General features: G+C 43.1%; 2 protein-coding genes across 14 annotated transcripts in view; one reads left to right on the forward strand and one right to left on the reverse strand.

Moving 5' to 3' along the window:
- Positions 1–14032, forward strand: part of BCL2L13 (BCL2 like 13) — a 101284-nt gene extending 87252 nt beyond the window's left edge. For 10 of the 13 annotated variants that reach the window (XM_026447120.2, XM_026447124.2, XM_026447128.2 and 7 more), the window contains one exon: positions 11535–14032. In XM_026447120.2, coding sequence (XP_026302905.1) covers positions 11535–12392 — 858 coding nt within the window. In that variant the 3' untranslated portion in view covers positions 12393–14032. Of the gene's footprint in view, positions 1–7070; positions 7093–11534 lie in introns of those variants that run through there. The other 3 variants (XM_023193957.3, XR_003306713.2, XM_026447129.2) reach the window with 3 other exon arrangements.
- Positions 1–14523, reverse strand: part of MICAL3 (microtubule associated monooxygenase, calponin and LIM domain containing 3) — a 1031057-nt gene that overhangs the window by 829090 nt on the left and 187444 nt on the right. The gene's annotated exons all lie outside the window — the stretch shown is intronic.

Genomic DNA, 14523 nt, shown 5'->3' on the forward strand with positions numbered 1-14523 from the left:
TTTGTTGTCTTTCGACATAGTGAGTTTCTTGAGATAGGGTCTCAGTCACCCAGGCTGGAGGACAGTGGTGCAAACTTGGCTCACTACAACCTCCACCTCCCAGGCTCTAGGGATCCTCCTACCTCAGCCTCCTGAGTAGGTGGGACTACAGGCATGCGCAACCACTCCTGGCCAATTTTTGTATTTTTTTGTAGAGATAGAATCTCACTATGTCGCCCAGGCTAGTCTTGAACTCTTGGGCTCAAACAGTCCACCCACCTCGGTCTCCCAAAGTGCTGGGATTATAGGCCTCAGCCACTGCACCCAACCTATATTAATATAACTATACATAACATTTCATTATATTAATATAATATGTATTGAATCCTATGAGGCACATGGGAAGAGTGTGGCTGAGAAAGAAACCAGTGCAACAAAAATATTATAAAAATATATCCTTAGTCTCCAGGAGCTTATAGTTAGGGATATAAGGCAGATCCACACTATTTCCTGTATGTTTTATAGCAAGGAGTAACAGATAAATCCTATGAGTTTAGAAGTAACAAGAAGAATTCAGATGGGCAGAATTGGGAGAGCATTCTGGATTTTCTGGATTGATGGGACAGTTTGACTTCAGTCATTCTGTTTGGGGTTTGGAACTGTCTTTAGCACCAGTGCTGTGTGACCTTGAACAGTGAAGACACAGGTGCAGCTCGGAGGTATGGAAATATAGAGATGAATGAAGAGTGCTACCTAGCAGTACTTGATGTTTAGAGCTTTTATATCAAAGATGGGACCAACTTTCCTATCATCCAAGCATTTATTGAGCATTACTCTTTGCTCAGCCTATGTTAGGCATTACCTGAGGGATAACAAAGAAGTTGAAGGCATGTTTTCTCCCTTGAAGTATTTATGGTGTCGTTGAGAAGATGACTAATACATGTGAAAAAATTAGAAGTATGGTACAAAATAGATATTGTGATACTTTGTGTGGCCCAGACTCAGTGCTGTCTAGGAGTTCAGGAGAAATAAGAGAGGAAGATTGAATACAGTGGAATTTAAGCCAGACCCTGATGGAGCCAGATAAGGGGTCTTAAATTGGAGTCCATAGATGTGCTTCAGGGAGTGTAAAATTTCCCCTAAAATGGTATGCTGCTTTGTATGAAAGCACAGTTTTAAGGGAGAGAGGTCTTAATACCTTTTGTCATATTTGCAAAACCTTTTCTGCTCCCCATTTTAATACCAGTATCTATATGAATAAGGAGACAGCGCTTGGGAATTTAGTATGACATTTGTAGGGCACAATGAGTAACATTGCCAAGATAAGCCTCTCCTCCCAGAGGGAGCACCTAGTACACAATTACAGAGAGATGTGGGTGAAATGATGGCCTTAGTGATAGAGAAGATTGACTTTGCCTCCTCTAATGCCCTTCACGGTGCTGTAGCCTTTCAAAAATTTATGTTGGGTTTCCTAGGAAAACATTAATGTGCTCAAGAAGGGATAATGTATCATTCTAAATATTGTATGAATTTGCCCGCTTGCTTTTTAACTGAAAGAGTCAAAATTATAAATAGACTTCAAATGTAGAACTACTTTATTTCGTAACATTCAAACTAAGCCTTTATGTAATGGCCGGATGGTACCTTAGATTCACCTTTTCTCCTCTAAGGAATTGGTGGTGTGTATGAGGCGCCATGTTGTGGGACAGGGTCTTGAATTCATGTCTCAGCAAGACCGAGGGGGAAACATGGACCTTTTATGAGATAAAGGCAATGTTTTATATTAAGACAGGCACTGATATTTTACTTCTCGTTCATTGGCCTAATCTTTCCTCCTTTTCCAGCTCCAGCTTTGCCTTTCTTCACTCCCTGTCCTATGCTTTGGCATGCTGAAGAGCCAGTAGTCTGCATATACGATGATATTTTTCAGCACCATGTTTTTGTTTATGCTTTTCCTTCTGCCTGGAATATCTTGCTCATCTTTGATCTGCTGGTTTTCTCTTTCATTCTTTAAGATCCAACTTTGGCCGGGCACAGTGGCTCACACCTGTAATCCCAGCTCTTTGGGAGGCCGAGATGGGTGGATCTCTTGAGGTCAGGAGTTCAAAACCAGCCTGGCCAACATGGTGAAAACCCATCTTTAGTAAAAATACAAAAATTAGAAAAGTTAGCCAGGTGTGGTGGCAGGCAGCCTGGGCAACAGAGTGAGACTCCGTCTCAAAAAAAAAAAAAAAAAAAAAAATTCCAACGTTGTTGTTCCCTCTTCCATGAATCTCTCTTGTTCCCAGAGTACCCTGTTTGTCTCCATTGCTATTTTTATTTATTTATTTATTTTACAGAGATGGGGTCTTACCATCTTACCCAGGTGGTCTCTAATTCCTGGGCTCAAGCTTATCCTCCTGCCTGGGCCTCCAAAAGTGCTGGGATTTCAGGCATGAGACAACAATGCCTGGCCTCTGTTACTGTATTTTAAACTCTTTGAAGGTAGAGATTGTTTTATTACCAGCACCTAAAGAGCAGAGTTCCTGATAATAAGAAGTCAGGAATTGGAGAAATCCAATATGATTTCCAGATTTTTGGCTTAACTTACTGTTTTTTGTTTTTTTTTTTTTACATCATCCAAGTTGGATTGCAGGCCTTTCGAAGTCTTTGCATTGCTTCTGATGAAAGATAATGATTGGCATGGTGGCTCAAGCCTGTAATCCTAACACTTTGGGAGGCTGAAGCAAGCAGATTGCTTAAGATCAGGAATTTGAGAGCAGCCTGGGCAACATGGCAAAACCCCGTCTCTTCAAAACATGTAAAAATTAGCCAGTCGTGATGGTGCATGCCTGTGGTCCTGGCTACTCTGAAGGCTGAGGCAGAGTTGCTTGAGCCCTGGGGGCAGAGGTTGCAGTGAGCTGTGTTCTCGCCACTGCACTCTAGCCTCGGCAACAAAGAAAGACTCTGTCTCAAAAAGAAGAGAAAAGAAAAGAACGGGAGGGCGGGGGGAGGATTGCTTCTATTAGAGTAATACAGGGAGGGAGGAAGGGAAAAGAAGATGGCTTATATTAGAGTAATACCAGAAAATGTTGATGGAAGGGAAGAGATAGATTTAGATGTTAGAAGATATATTTAGGAATAAATATATTGAGATATATTTAGTACTTAATGATTAAAAGAGGGGAAGATGATGAGATAGATGCTCGCTAAAATATTAGGTGTGGGGTAAGACAGAAATGATGTGGAGTTAGTACTTGTAGTTTCTAGTCTTCCGTATGACAAGCATTCTTCTGGCTGGCTGTATCGCGTGAGCTCTGCAGTTGATGGGTGTATAGACTTCATGTACTGCATTTGCTTGTGAAGTACTCTTTGTTAGCATTCATTATTGATGATGGTCCCAGAAATGTGTAATGGTTTTACATTACGCCTCTACTAATGCAAATGTAATGAGAGTTTGAAAGAGATGAAATCCCGTAAGATCATAGCAGTGACAGTCTGTTTTAGTCATGCGGGGTTTGAAGTCTGGGAAAGGAATCCATATGAGGAATGGCACTGATGGCAGAGATCTTTTAAAAAGATTTTTAAAAATTATTAATTAGCATAGACTACTAGTTCCTCTCATAGAACTAATTTTTAGGGCGCCTTGTTTATCTCCCTGTTTCCTTTAGTCTCAACCTAATTACAAGCACCTTACAATTATATCAGTATCTAATTTTGTAGCACTCTTATTTAAGAATTAAAAACCCTGCCAGGCGTGGTGGCTCATGCCTGTAATCCCAGTACTTTGGAAGGCTGAGGTGGCAGGATCACTTGAGATCAGGAGTTCAAGACCAGCCTGGGCAACATGGTGAAACCCTGTATCTACAAAAATAAAACAGCCAGATGCGGTGGTGGTGCATGCCTGTAATTTACCCAGCTACTTGGGAGGCTGAGGCAGAAGAGTTGCCTGAACTCAGGAGGCCAAGGTTGCAGTGAGGTGAGGTGCCTTACCTCTACACTCCAGCCTGGGAGACAGAGCAAGGCTCTGTCTCAAAAAAAAAGAATAAATTCTCACAATCCAACATAAAAACACAACTCAATTTAAAAATGGGCAAAAGATTTGAATTAGACATCATCCTAAAGAAAATATACAAATGGCCAAATTAGCACATGAAAAAATGTTCAACATCATTATTTACAGAAATGTTTTAGAATTCCAAGAATATTTGGAAATATTTTTCTAAGTTTTTTGGAAAATAATTTGACATAAAATTACCATATGATCTGGCAGTTTTGCTCCTGCTGTATTCAAAATAACAAAAGCATTCAAACAAAACTAGTACGTGGACATTTATAACAACACTATTCTAAAACGTAGAATCAACCCAAATGTTCACCAGCTAATTAATAAGTAAAATGTGGTGCCTACATACAATGAAATATTATTCTCAGCCATAAAGAAGAATGAAGTACTGCCGGGCGCGGTGGCTCACACCTGTGGGAGGCCGAGGCAGGTGGATCACGAGGTCAAGAGATCAAGACCGGCCGGGCGCAGTGGCTCAAGCCTGTAATCCCAGCACTTTGGGAGGCCGAGACGGGCGGATCACGAGGTCAGGAGATCAAGACCATCCTGGCTAACACGGTGAAACCCCGTCTCTACTAAAAATACAAAAAACTAGCCGGGCGAGGTGGCGGGCGCCTGTAGTCCCAGCTACTCCGGAGGCTGAGGCAGGAGAATGGCGTAAACCCGGGAGGCGGAGCTTGCAGTGAGCTGAGATTCGGCCACAGCACTCCAGCCCGGGCGACAGAGCAAGACTCCGTCTCAAAAAAAAAAAAAAAAAAAAAAAAAAGAGATCAAGACCATCCTGGCCAACTTGGTGAAACCCCGTCTCTACTAAAAATACAAAAATTAGCCAGGCATGGTGGTGGGCGCCTGTAATCCCAGCTGCTCAGGAGTCTGAGGCAGGATATTCGCTGGAACCCGGGAGGTGGAGGTTGCAGTGAGCCAAGATCATGCCACTGCACTCCAGCCTGGTGAAAGAGTGAGACTCCATCTCAAAAAAAAAAAAAAAAAAAAAAAGAATGAAGTAGTGATACATGCTACAACATGGGTGGGCCTTGAAAACATTATGCTAAGTGGAAGCAGCCAGACACAAAAGGCTGTATTGTGTGACTCCATTTATACTTCTCAGAATAGGCAATCCATAGAAGTAGAATGTAGATTAGTGATTGCTCGGTGATGAAAAAGGGGAGAATGGAGAGTGACTACCAAAAGGTGTCTTTCTGGGATGATGGGAATTTTCTGGTAATTCTGGTGTGGTTACACAACACTGTGAATATACTAAAAACCACTGAATGGTACACCTAGAAATTGTTTGTTTGTTTCTCTCTTTCTCTCTCTCTCTCTCTCTTTCGAGACAGGATCTTGTTCTGTCATTCAGGCTGCAGTACAGTGGCACGATCATGGCTCACCGTAGCCTTGACCTCCCAGGCTCAAGTGATTCTCCCACCTCAGCCTCCTGAGTAGCTGGAACTACAGGTGTACATCACCACGCCCAGCTAATTTTTTAAATTTTTTAATTTTTCTTTTTCTGAGATGGAGTTTCACTCTTGTTGTCTAGGCTGGAGTGCAGTGGCGCAATTTCGGCTCACCACAGCCTCCACCTCCCAGGTTCAAGTGATTCTCCTGCCTCAGCCTCCCGAGTAGCTGGGATTACAGGCATGCGCCACCATGCCTGGCTAATTTTTTTGTATTTTTAGTAGAGATGGGGTTTCTCCATGTTGATCAGGCTGGTCTCGAACTCCTGACCTCAGGCAATCTGCCCACCTCAGCCTCCCAAAGTGCTGGGATTACAGGCGTGAGCCACCGTGCCCAGCCTTAATTTTTTTTTTAGACATGGGATCTCACTGTGTTGCCTAGTTGGTCTCAAATTCCTGGGCTGAAGTGATCCTCTCGACTTTGCTTTCCAAAATGTTGGGATTATAGGTGTGAGCCCCTGTGCCTGGCTATGGATTTTATGTTACGTGAATTTTATGAATGTGAATCTCAATACTAAAAAAAATAAAAAGTTTAAAAAAATTGGTAATAATATTTCCACATGCCCTACTCTGTGTTTGAGATGTGCGAAATTCAGACATTCAGGAGACTCTTTACCTGATTCAAATTGTTCCACAGTTCCTGTGGAGATTGTTGAGTATCTACTAATCTCATGTTCCCAGGAAGCAGCAGAGCCCTGTTCATGTTTACATTCTTTTAGTTTTTAAATTTTTGTCATTTTTTAATTTAAACAATTTTGTTATGCTGCAGAAAGCTTTATTCCATTTGGTGCAGGGCTTGGGAGTGGGCTTCAGGGTGGTGAAAAAAATACATTCTTTTAAATAAATGGAAATATATATATATATATATATATATTTTTTTTTTTTTTTTCTTTCATTCTTTTCCCTTTATTACGAATTTCTGGCTATGGATTTTTTGAGATGGAAATCTTAATGCCGCCCAGGCTGGAGTGCAATGGCGTGATCTTGGCTCACTGCAACCTCCGCCCCCCGGGTTCAAGCGATTCTCCTGCCTCAGCCTCCCGAGTAGCTGGGATTACAGGCACGTGCCACCACGCCTGGCTGATTTTTGTATTTTTTAGTAGAGACGGAGTTTCGCCATGTTAACCAGGCTGGTCTTGAACTCCTGACCTCAGGTGATCCGCCCACCTCAGCCTCCCAAAGTGTTGGGATTACAGGCGTGAGCCACCACACCCAGCCAAGAAATTTTTATGATGCACACTTTTCTTGTTACCTTGCCCCTTAGAAATAACTCATAATGGTTTGGTGTACATTTTTCTAAACATGTGTTTTGCTTATATAAACATTTTATTATGTATAAATGTATGCAAATAAGTGGATATATATATATGTGCACTTAGTAAATAGGATCCATTTTTCCAGAGTTATCTTTGCCACAAATCATGTGACCTTGTATATTTAGTTCTGGATTCTATTTTATTTAATTGGTCTAATTGCCTCTTTGTTTTTTTTTTTTTTTGGGAATTGAGACAAGGTCTCGCTCTGTCATCCAGGCTGGACTACAGTGGCACAATCATAGCTCAGTGCAGACGCAAACTCCTGGGCTCAAGGGATCATCCCATTTCAGCCTCCTGAGTTGAGTAGATGGGACTGCAGGCGCCATCACACCTGGCCAGTTGTGTGTGTGTGTGTATGTATGTGTGTGTGTGGAGACAATGTCTTACTATGTTGCTCAGGCTTGTCTTGAACTCCTGGCCTCAAGCGATCCTGCCTCAGCTTCCCAAAGTGCTGGGATTACAGGTGTGAACCACTGTGCCCAGCCAGGTCTATTTTTAAGCTCTTACATACTTATATAGTCTTAATCAGTGTACCTTTGTAATGAGTTGAGTGTCAGCTTATTTTTCAAGATCAGCTAAATTTCCTTAGCCTTTTTAAATTGCTACATAGCTTTTAGAATTGGTTGTCAATTTCCATAAGAAAAAACCTGGTGGGATTTTATATTGGAGATTGTAGTGAACCAAAGGGTTAATTTGGGAATAGTTGACATCTTTACAATAGTTTTCCAATATGTGAGCATGATATATATATCCATTTAGGATATCTTTAATTTCTCTCAGTAATACTTTGTAGTTTTTTTTTTTTTGTTTTTTTGTTTTTGAAATGGACTCTCGATCTGTCCCCCAGGCTGGAGTGCAGTGGCACAATCTCAGCTCACTGCAAGCACCGCCTCCCAGGTTCACGTCATTCTCCTGCCTCAGCCTCCTGAGTAGCTGGGACTACAGGCACCCGCCACCACGGCCGGCTAATTTTTTGTATTTTTAGTAGAGACGGGATTTCACTGCGTTAGCTAGGACGGTCTTGATCTGCTGACCTCGTGATCCGCCCGCCTCAGCCTCCCAAAGTGCTGGGATTACAGGCGTGAGCCACCATGCCCGGCCTACTTTGTAGTTTTTTATGTAGGGGTATTGTACAATATGGGCTTCCTTCCACATTGGACTTAAAAATGTACTTATTTCTTTTTTAATAGTAGTTAAATACAGGTTAGGATCTCCATGTCTTTTCTTACTTAGCTGAACCAAACCCTCCCTGTGTCTCTCTCTATTTGTCTCTCTCCCTCTCCCTTTCTCCCTTTCCTGCATGCATCCTCTTCTGGACCATTCCAGTGGTCCTTACCCTGAGGCTGGGGCAAGCTGTCATCCTCAAAAGCTTGGAGGCCTAGAAGCCCTTTCTCTCTTCCAAGCCAATGGGCCCTCCAATTTTCCTAATTGTATACTACAGTATTGTAATTTTTAAAGACATATTTTACTTTCCAATTTTGTATTATCTCTATTTAGAAGAGATGGAGGAGGAAGGAAAAGTTTGTAAATTACCTTCTTTAGCCAAGGAAGGGTATTGTTTCCAATTGTTTTCACCTTCTTATTGTCCCATCCAGTTAGTATTTTAAAATAGCTCTTTGTCCTACCACCATACCACCAAAAACAACAATTAAAATGACAACACAAACATTAACAAGTTATGAAATAGCAGAACTTACTGATTACTTCCTATGTACAAAGTACTAATCTAAGCCCTATAAATACTGTACCTTGGGCCGGGCGCGGTGGCTCACGCCCGTAATCCCAGCACTTTGGGAGGCCAACAAGGGCGGATCACGAGGTCAAGAGATTGAGGCCAACATGGTGAAACCCCATCTCTACTAAAAATACAAATATTAGCTGAGCATGGTGGCGGGCGCCTGTAGTCCCAGCTACTTGGGAGGCTGAGGCAGGAGAATCACTTGAACCTGGGAGACGGAGGTTGCATTGAGCCGAGATCGCTCCACTGCACTCCAGTCTGGTGACAAAGCAAGACTCCGTCTCAAAAAAACAAAAACAAAAACAAAAAAAAACAACCAAAAGAAAAAACTATACCTCATTTTAAAAATAGACTCAGGTGCGGGTGTGGTGGCTCACATCTATAATCTCAGCACTTTGGGACACCGAGATAGGAGAATTGCTTGAAGCCAGGAGTTTGAGACCAGCTTGGGCAACATAGAGAGACTCATCTCTACAAAAAAGAAAAAAACTTAGCCGAGTGCAGTGGCCCATGCTGTTATTCCCAGCTACTCAGGAGGCTGAGGCGAGAGGATCCCCTGGGGCCAGAAGGTTGAGGCCACAGTGAGCTATGATCCTGCCACTGCACTTCAGCCTGTGTGATAGAGCAGACCCCAACTCTAAAAATAAACAAAACAAAAACAATCCTACCTAGTCAGTCGTTCCCCTTTTATTTGTGAAGAAATTGAAATCTAAAAGTCCAAGCAAGGTATCCACATTCGCACAGCTGGGGCACAGTTGGAGCTGGATACAAGCCAGTTGTTTTTGATTGTGAATTTTGTGGTCAGGCCGTATTATTTTACCCCCCTGCTTATTCCATACTCATAGAATATGCTTGATGCTTACCATGGCCTCTGAAGTGGTTGGAGCAAGGGTTGCAGTAGAATGTGGTGCAGTATGATGCCGACATCATGATCGTGTGATTTATTTGTATTTTTTCCTTTTTTATGGGGCGGATAGACTTCTAATTTATATTAGATCCTTGATATATATAGAAAGTTTTTGGTCTTGGTTGAAGAATGAAATTATTCTACTTCAGACGAATAGCAACCATAATCGTAAAATGAAGTAGAAATTAATTGCTTTACATATTCTATTCAGATTCCCTGTAGCTTTTATAAGTGTTGTCTAGACTTTGGATGACAATTTCTGTACATCTCGGTGACATTCCATTCCACTGGTTCTCTTTCTGTCCTTTGATTGTGCCTTACCCTCTGGGTTGGCCTAGCCCCTTGTGCATGCACCTGTCATAAAGCTTTCTGTATCGTATTGAAGTTATTCGTATGTCAGTCTTCACAGCTGCCTAGTAAATTCTGTAAGAATAGACCCATTCTTCCTCATAGCCCTTGTGCCTGACACAGCTGTGATAAGCAGTAGGCATGCGGTGGCCTGTTACTAATAGACGTAGACACACGGCCTGCACTGTAGGGCTTTACTGCTTTCACTCAGACTTCCTGAAGGAAGAAGCAAGAGTCTCTGTGTCTGCAGCATCTCTCCATTCTGGCTTTGCTATCAGAGGAATTTTAAAGCAAAGCTCTGATTGTAATTTTGTACCTCAGAGATGTCAGTGATAAACCATCACCTGTTGGATAAAGTCCGTATTTCTTAGCTCTCTGTCATTCAGGTTTCTCCATGGTCCTGTCCTCACTGACCTATTCTTCATGTGCACTCTGCATTAATTAAACAGGGCTCTGTCCTTACTCTCTTTTTTTCTGTCTCTGTGCTTTTGCCTGCATTGTGTCTTCTCTGTACCCTTCGCCTGCCAAAATCTTACCCGTTCTTCAGATGCCTGATATAAATGCTAGTCCCTCCGTGAAGCTTTCTGTGATCTCCCTGCTTTCTCTGACCTCTACCCAAAGAGGTCTTTTTCCCATCTGAACTTTTCTTCTTCTAAGGAAAGCAGCACTGCCATATGAACTCTTAATAGCACTTTCACTATGACATAGCATTATTTTTATACCCTACTAAGTCATACATTCCTTGAGCACAAGGTCTTGCCTTTGTTTTCTCTGCTGTTTTGCATTAATTACTGCATTGAACATACAGGGTGAGTATCCCTCATCCAAAGTGCTTGGGATCAGAAGTGTTTTGGATTTTAATTTTTTTTTTTTTGGAATGTTTGTATGTATGTGATGAGATGCCTTGGGGATGGGAAAGTCCAAACATGAAATTTACTTCTTTTTGTATGTACCTTATACATATAGAGTGAAGGTAATTTTATATAATATTAACATTAATATATAATATAAATATACAATATTTATAATATAAACATATATATAATATTTTGTGTGCACGAAGCAGATTTTTGACTGTTTTGCCTACAACCCATCACATGAGGTCAAGTGTGGAATTTTCTACTTGTGATGTCATTTCAGCGCTCAAAAAGTTTTGAATTTTGGGCTGGGTGCAGGAGCTCACTCCTGTAATCCCAGTACTTTGGGTAGCCAAGACGGGTGGATCACTGAAGGTCTGGAGTTCCAGACCAGCCTGGTGAAACCCCATTTCTACTAAAAAAGTTAGCCGTGCGTGGTGGCGGGTGCCTATAATCTCAGCTACTGGGAAGGCTGAAGCAGGAGAATCACTTGAACCTGGGAGGCAGAGGTTGCAGTGAGCCGAGATCATGCCACTGCACTGTAGCCTGGGAGACAGAGCAAGACTCCATCTAAAAAAAAAAAAAAAAATCTCAGATTTTGGAGCATTTCGGATTTCAGGTTTTCAGATTAGGATGCACTCAGCCTGTATGTGAATTATACTGAATGTAAATTAACTCATGATTTTTTAGTTTCAAGGAAACTGCTCAGAAGCCTGTCAAAAATTGTTTCTCTGTATTGGCCTACAAATAAATGCATTCCATTCAGAAACTATGTAGATTTAAACAGTGTTTCATTCCTAGAACTTCAGTTTAGGAAGGAATTTGCTTTACAGATTGATGTTTATGTTTTAAATAGATTTTTAGTATTGACACTTGTCCTTCGTTTCTAGGGCACTGTGTTTAGTCTTGAGTCAGAGGAGGAGGAATACCCTGGAATCACTGCAGAAGATAGCAATGACATTTATATCCTGCCCAGCGACAACTCTGGACAGGTCAGTCCCCCAGAGTCTCCAACCGTGACCACTTCCTGGCAGTCCGAGAGCTTACCTGTCTCGCTGTCAGCTAGCCAGAGCTGGCACACAGAAAGCCTGCCGGTCTCTCTAGGCCCTGAGTCCTGGCAGCAGATCGCAATGGATCCTGAAGAAGTAAAAAGCTTAGACAGCAACGGAGCTGGAGAGAAGAGTGAGAACAACTCCTCTAATTCTGACATCGTGCACGTGGAGAAAGAAGAAGTGCCCGAGGGCATGGAAGAGGCTGCTCTGGCTTCTGTGGTCTTGCCAGCGGGGGAGCTGCCAGAGGCCCTCCCTGAAGCCCCAGCCCCCTTGCTTCCACATATCACTGCCACCTCCTTGCTGGGGACAAGGGAACCTGACACAGAAGTGATCACAGTGGAGAAGTCCAGCCCTGCTACATCTCTGTTTGTAGAACTTGATGAAGAAGAGGTGAAAGCAGCAACAGTTGAACTCACTGAAGTGGAGGAGGTGGTCCCCGCACCGGAACCCACAGAAACGCTGCTGAGTGAGAAGGAGACAAATGCAAGGGAAGAGAGCCTTGGGGAAGAGCTGTCCCCTCCCGGCGAGATGAAGCCCCTGCCGCCGTCTGAGGGCAAGTCTAGACTGTCCCCCGCCGGCGAGATGAAGCCCCTGCCGCCGTCTGAGGGCAAGTCTATACTGCTGTTTGGAGGCGCTGCTGCTGTTGCCATCCTGGCAGTGGCCATCGGGGTAGCCCTGGCTCTGAGAAAGAAATAGAAGGCTTTTCAGGAGAGAGAGACAGAAGGATGTAAGGTTGGAGTGTACTGGCTGGAATTTGAACCTCCAGCAGCTGTCTGGACATTTGTGGAACACTCTGGGGTAACTGGGGACTTCTGCTCAACGTGGCAGTGTCATGTTAGGCACGTTAGGGCTTGAGGTGGGGCATTCACGTTCGTCTGACTGTAAATCCCAAGGGCCTCGGCTCATGCTAAATTGAGAACCTTAGGGGTAAAGCCCCCCTCCAGGACAGGGTTTCCCAGCCTTGGCACTAGCGATACTCTGATCTTTTTCTGTGGTGGGATGTTCAGCAGCATCCCTGGCCTCCACCCACTAGATGCCAGTGGCACCCCTCCCAGAGATGACAACCGAAAATGTCTCTAGACATTGCCACGTGTCCCCTGTGAACATCCCCTGTGGAGATCCACTGCTTTAGTGGAGGAGGGTTTACTTAGGAAGAATTGGGATAGAAATTCCCAGCTGAGAGAGCTTAGCTGTGGGCTCCTCAGCTACTGACTCGTTAGCTCTTAATCCCCTTAGAATTTCATCTTTCCTGATGAGCAGGCTGGGCTCTGCACCTACTCTTTTTTTTGCCCCCCCCGCCCCTCATCCTGGAGTGTGAGGGTGCTCGCCCGTACTCTCAGCTGCCTCTCAGGGACTGCGCTGTTCCTCTTCACCCCCGGGTTCCTGCTACGGTCCCGTGGGAGGGGGGTTGCTCTGGACTTCTGCTCGGACCTGTCCACGTCCCCGAAGCTTCCTGCAGCTCCACCTTGTAAAAATGCTACCTTTAGGAATCTTTGAAATATGTATACAGAGAAAATAACATGAAAGAGACCTGGGGTCCCCACTTGTGAGTGCAATTGTCAGTAAGTCTGGCTAGAGAGACACATTTGTCTTGTGTCAAGGCAGGAGGATAACCCGGATGACCCTCTGAGGTCTCTTCAGCACTTTCCATCAGTGGTCACCCACAACTATGGTTAGTTGCCAGCAACATCTCTGTTGCTGGATGGTCACTGTCTTTAATCCTGGGCTAGTATGTTTTTTCTAATATGTGACCTCAGTCTTACTACTGACCAGTTCTATGGGTCTCTTGCTAGGTGGTAAGGATTTTTATTCTTGGGCTTTTAGAGCCAGTTAGATCATAACTCATGAAATATAGAGTGTCCTAAATATCACTGAAATAAAAAGTAGGAAAAAGAAGCTTGAATTTTAAGACTGAGGCTGCTCTGCGGATTCTAGTTTGGCTTTCAGAGTTCGAGAATGGCAGCATCTTCACCTGAATTCTTCAGTGCCAGGGTAATAAACCAAAATAGTCCTAATCAGTATATGCTAGTTGAGCATTGGCATAATTTTCTTTCCTCTGGCTGATCCCAGCCCTAAAGGAAGAGTAGACCTGCATCTTTCCATGCCCGAGGGTCACGACGTCACTATGCAGGGCACATGTGGCTTGGTTTAAAAAGGTCATCTTAGATTTATCTTAGTAAATGTAATAAATTATTTTTTAGATCCTGAAATTTATAATAAAAATACTTTACCTACCCTGATCACAAAACCTGATGTTTTAAATGTGCTTTCTTTTTGAAATTTATGTTTTCAAATAAAATCTACCTAAAGCAATACTGTTTAAAAATTGGTCAAAACCAGGTCTGGGAGTACGTTTGTGTGTCTTTCCAGCTTTCTCGTGTAGCGTGTTTTAGTGTCCCACTGAGGGAGTGATGTTTTAAGGGTTTTGTGTACTTGGATTAAGTAATTAGAGGTGAGTGAGGGAATGGGATTAGCGAGGCAACAATTTTTTTCTTCATGGGCTCTGATAGTTGCATTGGATTATTCTGTACTCTAATTGCTATTATTTGTGTTTGCATAGGTGAAAAGCAGAGAAAACTGGTGAGTTATCTTGATTTTTAAAAAGTGATAAAATACTTGGAGTTCCAATATTAACACTTGCCAACTCTGGATCCTCCGCTGGCTGAACAGATTCAAGCGCTGATCGAAGCCAGGTTCATCTCTGAGCTGCTGAAAGGAGGTGCTCATGAGGCTTAGGATATTTGAGTCTGTGCTGCCCACAAAAGAATAAGGAAGAAATGTGGTATGGAAGCGGCTACTTGCTGCTTTATTTCCCCACCTGTTGAAC

Source organism: Piliocolobus tephrosceles, chromosome 19 (genome assembly GCF_002776525.5).
Source record: "Piliocolobus tephrosceles isolate RC106 chromosome 19, ASM277652v3, whole genome shotgun sequence".
NCBI classification, from domain to species: domain Eukaryota; kingdom Metazoa; phylum Chordata; class Mammalia; order Primates; family Cercopithecidae; genus Piliocolobus; species Piliocolobus tephrosceles.